At 41.2% G+C, this 13,832-nt stretch overlaps 1 protein-coding gene across 1 annotated transcript; it reads right to left on the reverse strand.

Moving 5' to 3' along the window:
• Positions 1-7,042: 7,042 nt before the first annotated feature.
• GJD4 (gap junction protein delta 4) lies at positions 7,043-13,390 on the reverse strand. Its single transcript, XM_019530902.1, has 2 exons — positions 13,268-13,390; positions 7,043-9,950 (listed from the first exon to the last, which is right to left on the reverse strand). The coding sequence occupies exons 1-2, from the start codon at positions 13,329-13,331 to the stop codon at positions 8,749-8,751; spliced, it is 1,266 nt and encodes a 421-aa protein (XP_019386447.1). The 5' UTR covers positions 13,332-13,390; the 3' UTR covers positions 7,043-8,748.
• Between the last annotated feature and the right edge of the window lie 442 nt (positions 13,391-13,832).

The following is a 13,832-nucleotide window of genomic DNA, read 5'->3' on the forward strand; positions in this document are numbered from 1 at the left end:
ACACACACACACACACACACACACACACACACACACACACACAGGAAGGGTCAGCATTTGCCCAGTTTCCTTGGTTTAACCACTCTTTAGAGTCTTTTACTACTTTGTAACATGAAAGAGTTTGACTTTGACAGACAAATTATTAGACAATTGCTCCTTGATCACTGGTGTGACCCATTTAGCACTTCTAAAAATGCTGCACCCTTTTCTCTTCCCTGCCTCCCTTTCCCTTAAAGTCCTTTCTTGTTTGTTCTTAACAGGCCCCCAGATGGTGTGCGCTTACCTGTCATGACCTTCTTGAGTTGATGGCATTCTACTAGGACCTCCTTCAGCAGTCTTCTCACCTTCTCTGGAAATGTCATCCATGTGCTAATTTTAATTTTTTTATTGCAATGCCTTTTACTGCCATCTTCTTCATTTTATACAGATTTTGCTGCTGCTTTTTCTGAAAGGCTTTAAACAGTTGATGCTTACTTTGGTCGTTTCCCCCCCAGATCAGTGTATCCTCACTTATCCAAACGTTTTAGGTGTGTTCGTGCAGGGGAAACTTATTCCAAGCACATAAGCATTCTTTTAAACCCTGCAGGTTCTACCAGTTCCTCTAGAGAGCAGCAAATATTCTTAAATAAAATATTAACATGCATCTACCTAATACCTCAGAAAACAAAGCCTGGTAGGAGAATATCTTTATGTGCTAACAGCCTTCACTAACTGAACAAGTTAAGGACATATAGGAAATATAGGAAGTGGAGTCCTCTAAAGAAAAGCTTTGTAACAGCACTAAGAAGGATTCCTCTTTCTGATGAATGTACTGCATACATGTTATTCTGTGTCATGGAAAAATCCATCATTTCAGCAGTGGAAAATCAAGCTATAGACAAACTTGAGATTTTCAGAGTTATTGAGGGAGTTAAGTGTCCAATTTCCAGCGAGTAAAAACTGGATGTAGGATATAAACCTCTTGGAAACTTCCACCCTAAATACCCCAGAGGTTCTAGTGGAGACTCAGGAGAGCTGAAACACAAGCTGTTGTAAATAAGAATGCAATCCTCTGTCTTGAGTCCAAAAAATAAATTGGTCCTAATCTTTCAGGAACCTTGCATGTAGAAATAAGGCCATTATTTGAATGTCTTCTTATACTTTTTGATCACGCTATTTTCCTGTAAGGGAATCAAATGTAAACTGCTATTTTAATTAGGTTACTTCAGAATTTTGGTGATGCATCGGTGTGCAAACAACCAGCTAAAAGGGAGGAAGGTGATAACTACCTTGAGTCAATGCTAGTGATCAGGAGCATGAAACAGGATTTTTGCATACAAGCTATTTGAACAGGTTCTGGGAAGGAGAAAACTTATATAGCCCCTGTCACCATAGTCTGAACATCTGAGTCCTTCCATCTCTACAGGGTAAAATACACTGGGCGTGTCTACATGAGACACTACGTCACTGTAGCGATCAGCTATGGTGACATAGCTCGTCGCTATGGCTACATGGCATTGGTGGGCATGAGCCATCATGCTGCGGTACTGTGCAATGAGCTTCTGTGCAGTAGGGTCAAACAACCCATGCAGTGCCAGGACTGGACAGTCCCAGTCACTGCTCAGTCACTTGGTACTTGCTTTACATTAGCAAATACCACATGTAGACATGCCCACTATGTTTGTTCCAGGTGGTCAGGATGATCAACAACCAGTGCCTTCACCCAGATCAGGTTACATGGGAGACTGAGGAGATCAGATCACTTCTTATTTCTTAGCCATCTTTTCAGCTTCCTAGCAATGAAGGCTCCTTGCCCCCCGATTTTGAATGACTAATGGAGATGGAGATATGTTTCTAGCTAGGATCTCAACTTAATGGTATTCTCCAGTAGTCTAAGACACTAAAAAAAGAAAAAGCAATGTTTTTCTGTGAGCACATTGTAACCTACTCAAACAACTAGCTAATATTGGGTCAAACTTTGGAGCTGTATCATGATAATTCCACCATCAGACTGCAGCAAAATACCTCGGCTATGGGTTTTCTGAGCCAGGAGTCCAACCAAGAAAATACTGTGGCAAGTAATGGGTTCTTTCCCTAATGCAGTGGGGGCCAACCTTTTTGGTAGGTGTGCCAGAAATTAGTTCCACACCCTCCCCAAAATGCCACTCCAATCCTCTTCCCTTGCCTACTCCGCTGCTCTGCTTTCTCCATACTTCCCTGTGCTCCCTGCCCCATCTGCTGCTCTACTTTCTGCTTCCTGCCACGTTTGCTATGGTGCTGTTTGTCCTATTTCTGATCTGTCATGCACCACGCACAGAGGTTACTCATGCCATTTGTGGCATCCATGCTGCAGGTTAGCCACTGCTGCCCTAATGCATTTATTGGCCATCATTTATTTAGGGATTACCTCTGACTACTGAAAGATGGTGGGGATGGAGCAGGTCAGAGGGCTGAGACAGAGCTACCACCACTTTTAGCACAACTATATTCTTTGGTGCTCTTAAGAAAGAAGGAGTATTGCTTCTAATACTGGGCCATTTAGGAGCCGCTGCAGGAATACTTTCAGCTTGGTCAGACCCTCCTGCACTTCTCCCTTGCTGTTGCTGTCTATTATCATTGTTGTCATCAGCATTTCTTTAACAATGCCAGCATGTTCTGCAGTATATAATATACAAAATATAGCTCCTGTTCTGGGAGGGACAACATTGCAAAGACAATTGGGGGAAAGATGGAGGGATTTGTTTCCTGCCCCTCCACTTTATTTCTTAAACATATCATGCAGGAATGGGCTTTTATAAGAGAGCAATGCTCCACTATGATCTTCATTCAACAATGTTTTCAACAGTGAAAGCCATCAAGTATGGCTCTGATACCTGGGTTAAAAACTCAATTACCGAGCTACAGGAAACTTGATCTCTCTCTCTCTCTCCTGACACGGAGAACGCCAAAAGAAAAGACCATGAAATCCACAAGACAGCCTTAATTCAGTGGAGGTATGTCAGAAGAAATTCAGTAGATTTCAGTCAAGAATCCACTACTGTATATACAGAGGTCTTAAAATCAGCGCCCCCCCCCCCCTTGGTTGCTATGGCAAACAAAAGAAAGGAAATTGCTTGATGGAAAACCTCTCCATGCCTTGCCTCTCAGTATTTGTTTTAGATGTAACAATTCAGTAGGATGGATTACTCAAAGTATTATACATGTAGGTGAACTTAACTTTATCCAGCTATACAAGGTTTTTTCCTTGCAAGGAGCAATATACATCATAGTAATCAAATCACTTCCTAGGGAATAAGTTTAAATTTTGATTCATGTCAGGAACAATCTAAATAACATTTTCCAAGTGCACATTAGACAAAAACATGGCTAGCGGGGAGGAACGACAGTAAAATCATGCAGATATATAGTAGAGCAGCTTTGGTGATTTCATTGCATTTAGTACTTTTACTTCCAATTCCCTATTTATAGATGATGACGGACTTTGGGGACTGGAAGGAGGGAGAAGAGGTGAGAGGGGGTAGCAGTACTACAGGAGGCATTGTGATAGGAGTCATGCAGCGTGGAGGTGGTTATATGATTTAACTTCTGATATAAAGATACAGTGAATACTTTATGATCAGACTCCTGTATTTGCCATAACTTGCATGCAGGACAGAAGAAGTGTTTATGTTAGGACTTCGAACAAGGTATCTTGTTTCCGTAATGTTCTCAATGATTCAATTACATGGGAGAACAGCATTGTAAAATTACTTCTCTGACTAGCAGGGTATCAAACAGCACAAAAGAGAGAAGTAAAAGAGTAGCCTCATCTCTCATGCATTTAGGATATGCTAGGTTTGAGGGTATAGTTATCCTGAAACAATATATGCAGCAAAATATCTATTCTTCAGTATAATTATGGTGTTAAAATAATGTACAATTAATATCCTCTTTCATAGATCCTTAACAGGATACCAACATAATGATGCTTCACAAAAGGAAGGTATCTTAAAGCATGCAATAATAAAGATATTCATAAATTTGTTAGCTTCACTTTGAATAAATGTGTTAGCTTTACTTCCTTCTCTGAAGCTGAAGAAGGAAGGACAACCGCCAGTGTTGCGTAATTATACATTCACTAGCCAACAGCATACAATCTATGGCATTACAGAATGGAGATGAAGGCTTTCTATTAAACTGGGGTAGGATGGTTGTAATAACTGGGAAAGAGTGATTAAAGCTTCTTAATACTTGGAATTTCTCTTCTATTCTGAGCTCTCAAAAAGGTATTCCAAACTGACACAAAACAATGCATTTCAAATTTTCACATGACAAAGACATTTCAAAACTTTTTTTGCTGGAAAAATTGAAACATTTAGGTTTGTTTTATTTATTTATTTTTTTTTAAATGAAGTGGTGCAGTCCCAGATTTCCCTTCACAGAACAGCATCTGTGATGAGAATACCCAAGAGCTGAGGAGACTAAAACCATAGGCTTGCCAGCCCCCGGGGCAGTAAGACAACAGGAGCTGTCCCAGAGCTCTAGACCTTGGGAGTCCTGGGACTCCCAACAGCCCATTCAGGGAGCTGAGAGGAACCTAGGTTTTAGTGAGAGGCAAATATTTCGTAGGATGATATCTTTTATTGAACAAACTATGTAGTTTGGATAAAGTTAGACAGTGAAAATTCATCCAAAGCAAACTGTTTCCATTAAATCAATTCTCTGTTTCTCATTAGTCCGCAAGACTGGATGATGAGCTCCTATTACACTCCACACAGTAACATTAGCATTTCATCCTGTTGCTGGTGTGGGAAGTTCTTTTGTCACCTGGGTCACTTGCAGGTGGTTTTGACAGGGTCTAAATGCAAATCCAAACTCTCCTGAAGTTTGAAGGGCACCATGTTCTAGTTTCAGCCTATCTTTTGAGGAGCTGTTCCTCGAGAAGCGAAGTTAAGAAAGAATCTGAAAGCAAGTGAGAAAGCTTAACATGTAGTTATTGGGAGGCATATTGGAGGACACATGAGAGAAAAGTCACAAAGCCAAGAGTAGCATTTGTAGCCAAGCTTCTACATTGCATGCTACAACAGGATTTGTGAACTTAATTTTCTAACTATCTGTACTCTTCCTTTCCAACCTTCCTAGAAACAGTTGCCTAATGAAACAGGAATCACTTGGAATCTTATTTTACATTAATAGATTTCATAGACATTAGGGGCTGGAAGGGACCTCATGAGATCATTGGGTCCAGCCTCATCACCACAGGTGGGAAGTCAGCTGGGATCAAGTGACCCCAGCAAGAAATATATCCACCTGTTTTTTGAAGGAGTCCAGAGTAAGTGCTTGCACTACCTCTGGAGGGAGCTTGTTCCAGACCCTAGGCACACACACCATAGAGAACTTTTTTCTTATATCCAGTCTAAAATCAGCCTTCTTGGAGTTTATGGCCATTAGATCTTGTTATCCCTTAGAGCTCTGATGAACAGATGTTCTCCCAGGTCCTGATGTACCCCTCTGATGAAGTTGTAGGCTGCCACCAAGTCCCCCCAAGCCCTCTCTTCTCCAGACTGAAGAGTCCCAAGTCTCTCAGCCTCTCCTCGTATGGCCTTCCCTCCAGGCCTTGGATCATACGAGTGGCTCTCCTCCGGACTCTCTCAAGCTTCTCCACATCCTTCCTGAAATGAGGGGGTCCAATACTGGATGCAGTACCCCAGCTGCAGTCTCACCAGGGCCAAGAAAATTTGGTTAGCCTTGCTCACCACCTCATCACATTGACCACAAGATGACTATGAGCCACCAATCAAGACCCCCAAGTCCCTTTTGGTTGTGGTGCTAGTGAGTGTAGCACTGCTGAGCCTGTAAGTACGCTGGTGGTTCTTCCTACCGAGGTGCAGCATCTTACACTTCTGTGCATTGAAGGCCATCCGGTCTTGGTTGGCCCACCTTGCGAGTGTGTCAAAGTCGGCCTGCATTCCCAGCCTGTCCTGCAGCGTGACTGCCCTCCCCCATAATTTGGTATTGTTCACGAACTTGGCCAGTTACTCCTGAATCCAGATCACTGATAAAAGTGTTAAAGAGTACTGGCTCAAGTACCGAGCCCAGAGGGACTTCAGTGGGAATCCTGCGCCACGTTGATTTGCTCCCTTCAAGTAGTATTCAAGGATCAAATGGACATGAGTTATTCTGTTAGTTTTCCCTCCCTAAAAAATAGATGCATCCTTTTTGTTTCTTCTTTTTAAAAGGCCTCTGTTTGCTCAAAACCTTTCTATTTGCTACATGTCTTGCTTCTCATTGTTTTTATTCACTGATCACCAATTCTAATCTGCTTCAGATATGAAGTCACATTATTTTAGCTGCAAGCAGTAAAAACCCCTAAATTCACCATGGTCTTGCAGACTTTTAACAATTATTTCTGGTTTTTCCAGAAAAGTATGCCTCCCTGATTCCCTACATCATCATAAAAAAATGACAGACTTGGAAGCAGCCTTAAGAACAGAGACATCCCTTAGAACAATGATTCTCAACCGGGGTGCCACGGCATCCTGGGATGCTTTGACATCCTTTCAAGGGTGTATTCAATGTCATTGCTGTCAGGTGTGCAAACATGATTCACAAGATAAACACGGTTTTCAAATAGGAATCCATACCAATTATGGTCTTCCTGAGTTATTTGCAACAGAAAAATTGCTCTATTAATTTTTACTTATTTTTTGACTACAGAAAATTAAGAGGGTGCCTCAAGTCCATGAAGGAGTCTCTTGAGTTTAAAAAGTTTGAGAACCACTGAATTAGAGCATATTGGCATTTTCAGAGCTTATGTTCATCGTTCAGTTAAGAGCACAAACCCTGAGATGTCCAGTATGCTCAACGAGCAATGAACTCCAGGTTATATTATATTCGTTGCACTGGCTTCATGCTATGGGGATCCAAAGACAATAAAGACTATCCATCATTCAGACCTATGATTAAGTGACAGTATTATTAGCATAAATCATTATTACACAACTAAAACCACAAACAGAGGAAGGAAGAGGTTTACAAATGTTTTTATCCCTTTCAGGGATATCATTAATTTATGCTGGAGATTCTCTAGCTATATTTTTTTAAAAGACTAGATATGCAAATAAACACACTGAGTCCAGTCACAGCACATACATTATTAATCCATTTGTCTAGTTAGGTACCAGTTTGAGGAATGTACAAGACAAACTCAACCCACATTTGTTCCTTGCATTCCTTCGCACTGCTGATAAGATCATTTGAATGATAAAAGGTGCAAGTGCTGCGCTGTTTTGTGATATTGTGGGCTAATCCATGCATACCCCTTCAGTAGACCTTGGAGACTAGAGAGCTAAATAGTTAATGCTTTTCTGTCTACAATCTGTTTAATAATTAATCTAATTCCTATCCAGGAAATGATAAAATGTGTCACCATCACACATGAAAAATGGAACAAGCTCAACTAACAAAGAGAAATATTATTTAGATTATAGCAATTAAGGTAGTATTTAGCATATTCTCTGGGGAAATCAAAACACTTTCTCTATAAAGTCAAACTTAGCCTTCAGACACATGGGGGGGAGTTTTGCCCAGTTATTAACCCCTGGGAGATGTTAGGATCCTTCTTTACATTGTGCAGAGGTGGAAACTAAGTGTTTATGAACCAGATTGTCTCTAGCACACGAGCACAAATGGGAAGAGGACAGCCAAGGAGCTACTTTCCCCTTCAGCTAAGTCACAAAAGCCCTGCAGAGCTGCCATTACTGTTTACATGTGACTTGTTCTGCAGTAAGTGTACTGGATCTAACCTCCAACAACCCTTGCACCAGCCTGGAAGAAATGAAACCTGCTTCTTCTACAACCAGCCTCTGTCTCCGCAGTCCTCTGAAATGGTGTGGTACCATATCCTCTACAACTCCCATTGAGCTTGGGCTCCTTCCCCTCTGTCCATGATGAGCTGCAGCTACATATCAGTAACTTGCTCTGAATAACTTTCTAAGGCCATGTGCCTAGAATGAAACCCAGGCCTCTGGGTTTCCTAGTCTTGTGCTTTAAGTGCTGGGCCATACTAGAATGAATGTAGAAAAGTAAAGATCAAACCATTACAACTAAAAGATCAGCTCTAATTTCATCTACTTCAATGGGTGATTCTTTTTGAATGATTAATTTAACTAATCAGAGAAAAAAGGCCTTTTGTATGGATATCATATCTCTTTCTAAGTTTACATACGGGCACTCTGTTACAAAGCATGAAATTTAGATATGCAGTACATACTCCTAAAGATGAGGTGTTCAATGTAATATCCTTTTTAGGAAGGTCTTGAAGATTTCATGTGGGAGATTCATTAACCTTTGGGTAACAGGCAATGGAAAGTGGCATTTAAAATTCAAGCCTATGCTATTTCTAAGGTGAATAGTTTGCCTTTATACTAGGTACATGCAAGAAAAAGCACATTATATTTATATGAAAAGAATGTTAGCCACATCAGTAGCTATCCATGGTCTTGTTAAAAGGATCACTTGAATTCAGGAGAGCATAAAATCATTATCTTTTCCAAACAGCAAGTTATCTTAATGAAATCTGCAACAAAGGTATTATCAGAGATTTCCATGCACTCCTATTATAATCACAGCAAGTTTTGCTTCCTGCTCTTTGTTCAACCAAAGGAACATAGTAAAATATTTTTTTACATGCAAGAATTGGATTTAACCTTTATGGTATTCATCTGAAATGCAATAGCAATAGTGCCATGAAGCACGAGTTAATCCAGGACACTGATCAGCTACTGAACTTTAAACCCATTCAGATTTTTTTGACCTTAAGTAACCAGAACTGCTACAATTTGATTGCACATCTGCTGCTTTTAGCTCAGCTGATGAATATTGCCCTAAAAGCTTGCTTTGAACTACAGAGGAATAAACTCCGAGCGGTGACTTGGCCTGGGGGCTCAAAGCAAGGACAGGATCTTTGGTGAAGCCCTGATGATACCCAGGTCCTGACTGCCGGTATGGAATCCCTTGTTGATTGCTGCCACATAAGTGTGTTTCATTGCCCGTGTGATTAGCGGCAAGGCCATCTGCTGTGTAGGGCTTGTTGCTGTTACTGTTAAGGTTTGAGCTGGCGGTTTGCTGGGAGAGAACGTGAGGATGAAAAGCAGATTCTTCTTCCTCTTCAGAGAGGAGTGAACAAGAACCTTCACTGACGGGATTATCATTCATTGCTGGAGGTGGATGGCCTCTGTCTTCCTGAAAAGGTGAAGAGCCTCCATGCTTGTCAGTTGGAGGCAGGTCTGAATTGAGCTCATTCTCTTCATAGAGACTTGTAATCAGTTGCTTTTTTGGCTGATTTCTTACTGCCATTCGCTGGATGGCAAAAGCTAGGTCAATAAGACTAAGGAGAAAGGAGAGGCCACTGACTCCCCAGATGAAAATCATCATGATAGTTTTCTCAGTGGGCCGGGAGATGTAGCAATCAACCATGCTCGTACAAGGAGAATGGTAGCAGGAAAAGCGCTTGGGAACAAAAAATCCAAAGAGATAGTAGTGTCCAGCTCCAAAGGCAGCCTCAGCCAATGTCCTTAGGAAAAGGTGAACAGTATAAGCCTCAGAAAAATCAGGGATGCTCAAGTAGTCAGTCTTACAGGCTGGTCTAGTGATGGCAGCACTTCTGCTGGGTTCCTTCAAAGCTTTGTGGCTAGCAAAGTCTTTAATCCCTTTATGTCTACACGGCAAACAGTATGCTCTTGCTAGGTGCATGGCTACCTTATGCAGAACATAGACACTGAACACAGCATAAGGTAACAGTACAGACACCGTCTGAATGAGCCAAAATCTAAAATGAGAGACAGGAGAAAAAATGTCATAGCACACATTGGAGCATCCAGGCTGCAAGGTGTTGCAGATGAACCGTTCCTGCTCATCTTGGTAGAGTGGATATCCTGCTAACACTATCACCGCCATTCTCAGCAAGATCACTAACATCAGCCAGATCTTTCCTAGAAGAGAGCAAATGGGAGAAGAATCAGAACACAAAGTGAATTTTAGAAGGTAAGAGGCACATCGGGTGCTCAAATGTATATGACGAAATAACAGCTGGAATCAAGTCTTCTTTTCCCCAAGCTCCTTATCCTCCCCCTTAGTTCTCACCTGAAAAAGGGTTGTGGGAGGTGTCTTAAAATGTATTAGCTAATCATTCAAGACTCTAGTGTGGAAAAAGCTCCGTACATTTCAACAAGTGCTAAACTAATGCCTCAGTTCCCCATAGCTCAGTGGCTGGCCACTTTGCAGCAAGGGTCTGCTCTAATGGAGATCAGCTTCAAGCATAGGTCACTTCCGATGTGGGTCGTACAACTGGAGCTGGTGCCCAAGCCAGTGCCACTGCTGTCACTTCTCCCCACTACCCAGCTGCCACACAGGTGAAGCTCCCACCACAGGAATACCAGGGAAATGCCCCAGAGGCCTGTGCAGTCTGCTCTGTGCGACAGAAGAAATGGCTCTGTGGGACACATGCAGCCTGCAGGTTACTAAACCCCTTTCCTACTTCATATGTTCTGCTGCACATTTACATCTCAGTACAGAGAAATCCCAGTTGGGTAGTTTACCTCACTTTCCCCCATGCTTCTCCTTCCTTTATTGAGTAGTACTTCATACATCCCTACTGGTATATTTGTCTTACTTTAACCCGAGTTGACTCACAAGAAGGAAAACTAAAAATGCAACTACCATACACACCATTGTCCTTGATAAACATTCATCTTTCATTTTTATTAAAAGTTTTAATGTACAAGTTAAGGTTCAACGGAATAGCAGAGGTATCTATCCTATCTACACTAAACTTACAATTGAAGTAGTTACTATGTGCTAATTAATATGTTTTCGAGCTCTATTAAAACGGTACACATTTTCCCCACAGCCCTCTCTCACCATTGTTTTATTGGTTGTCTATTTCCACTGATGCCATTACATCCTCGTTCTTGCTTTCTCTGGTGCTCTAAAATTCTTCCGTGTCTGAGCCTGCAAAGTGCCTTTCTGTCTTAAAATCAGCTGTAGTAAAGCCTTAAAAAAACATCTACACACGGATTAACACGCTTTAGGTTTAAGGTACATAAACTAATACTTCCATTGTGAGGTATTAGGAAAGTGCAAATTAACTTGGCTTAATGCATATTAAGCAAAGAGCAGAGTTTTTAAAATGATGCTTAATAAGGATTAGCCTATTTTAAAGTTGCTAGGTTTTTGGTTGTAGCCATGTTGGTCTAAGGACATAGGCAGGCAAGGTTCTTTGAGTAGATGCGAGATCTTATTAGACTAAATGAGTAGCTGGAAAAAAAGTTCTCAGCAAGCTTTCAGGCACAGGCACCCTTTTCAGGCATAGGGAATCTCTGCTACTCTGAGACTCCAAGAAATGAGAGAAGCTAAAAGTGTTGCAGGATGTCAGTGAACATGTAAATAGGTAGAATTAGACAGATGAAAGGTGAAGCAGAGAGGGGAGTGGGGGAGAGAGCAGGAGGAAAAAAGGCTAAAGGGGGACATTACAGCGATAGAATCCGAGGCAGAACAGACAAGGTCGTCTCTTTTCTACCTTGGATTCCGCCACTGAAATGTCCCCCTTTAGCCTTTTTTCCTCCCGCTCTCTCCCCCACTCCCCTCTCTGCTTTACCTTTCATCTTTCTAATTTATATCTACCTCCAAATCAATAAATGGCAAATTGACCGATATCAGTAGTTCTAAATGTTCATTCTAACTGGTTGTGTAACGAATTTGGCAATATAAAAAGTGTTATCATTGACTGGCTCCCTCCAGACATGTGCATGTACACCCTCCCGCCCCTCCCAATTTTTTTTTTTTTTAATTTTTTTTTTTTTTTTTACACTGCATTCCTCAGACTCAAAACCCTAATTTAGGTATTCTGTAAAATGTAGAGAATATATAGAAACACAATCTCTCTCTTACTTGCCAAAAAACTATGTTTGAATTTTAACCATCCAAATGTTTGTGCAACATCCGTGTGGTGTCAATATTTTACTGGCATGCATTTGGGATGACTTACATAGCTCACTTGAGGCTAGTAGGATGGACTATATGGATTAAATAACAGCACTGTACTCATAAGTGATGAAAATGGCAAAAGCATAGCAACTCCTTGATAGTTGAGGGAGACTCCTAAATCTGAGATCACGCCGAAAACCTCCCATAACCCACTAAATACATTACCAACACACAAACTATCTGATGGGGGTTTCACACCACCTTCTCCTGACAATATTCTACTGGCTACCGTGCCCCTCCCTTTACGGTGAGATGCGAGTGGGGAATACTTACTACAGGAAGACAAAATTAGCCCTTAATAAGTAATACTTCACACGTCTGTAGCAGTCTTAGTACAGGGATCCCAAAGTGTTTAAAAAATGTTTAATTAAGCCCTGCAACACTCTGGGCTGTGTTCTGCCATCAATTTTTAATTACAAGGTATTCAGTGGGGAGGTCTACTTAAAGAGCAGTGGCTCCCTGGGAGGTAACTTAGTATCACCCATATGCACTCCATTGTGCTTTGCTTTCCGTAAGGGCTCAACCCTGCCTACAGTAATTACAGTGAGTCCTTTCATTTGAGATTCAGTGGGATTACTTACTGGTGGGAGCAGTACACTCTGAAGTATTTACAGGACTGGGTTGTAAGGGCCTGATCCTACAAAGCCTTTGGATCGGGCCATATGCCGTTTGCTTCAAATAACACCATGAATCAATGACAAAATCTTACAAAAACAGAACACAACAACAAAACCCCCAAACACTGAGACTATTGCCTGAGAAAAACTAAAATGCATTTTTAAAAATCTGTTTGAACTCTGTAAACATCAAAATGAAGTATGAAAGTTATGATTACCTAATCACCAACAGTTTTTGGAAGTTTTCTTTCCCCTTATATTATTTACCTTGTGGTTTAAATTATGAAGGACATAATTCCTTTTCTTTTTATGTCATATGATGAAAAAGCATAGCTGTTACACCTGCCTTCACTTTGGGGGTTTCATTACAGCACAGCAGGTCTGACAGGAAACTCAGTGGGTAAAAATAGGAACACACGAATGTACCATTTCATTCACAGTTCAGAAAAAATATTCATAGGAGGTGTCTACTAAAAATTACAAATATATTAACTACCAGTGTATTCTGTAGCAAAGCAATTGCCTCTCCTCTGTGACAAGTCCAGTCAGATGGGTGGCTAGAAAGGAAAGTCAGTTACCAGGGAAGAAAGTTCAACGATTCTTGCATATAACTCTGCAAAAAATACACATCTTTTAAAGATACTTACCAACAATGGTCACATTGTAGTTGAGAGTGATAATCAAAAACCCCAGTGAATCCCAGCGCTCCATTTTTGAAGTGGTTCACTACACTTCCAGCTTCTGAAGTTTCAGAAGGAAATCTGCCATTTCTAAGCAAACTAAACCTAGAGAGGAAGAAAATAATAAAAATGGGGCAATGGGAAACCCATTTACTAGAAGCATTATTGATGAAGGGTTATTTTCATGAAGGAACGAAAGGGGGTGCTGACTCTTGAAAGTCTCTCTTAGAAAATACAGTTGGCTTAACGAAAAAGTGCTAGCTTCACAGATCGTTTTGCTGTACTTACCTCTATGGGCCCCCTGTCCGGACAACTGCCAGTAAACAAAGGACAACAAGTAATCTCTGCCATTGTGCACTATTCTTACATCCCAGGGCATACCAGCCTCCTGGCATTGCTGGGATGTTTCAGTGGCAAAAGACACAGAGAGAGAGAGATCAGTACAGGAAATAATAGAAGCCTCTCTGTTTTCCCCAAGGGGAATACAAATAGATAATATAAGGAAAGGGGATACAGAAGGACTGATGTCTCT

The sequence above is a fragment of the Crocodylus porosus genome, unplaced genomic scaffold (genome assembly GCF_001723895.1).
Source record: "Crocodylus porosus isolate Cpor-Errol unplaced genomic scaffold, CroPor_comp1, whole genome shotgun sequence".
NCBI lineage: Eukaryota > Metazoa > Chordata > Crocodylia > Crocodylidae > Crocodylus > Crocodylus porosus.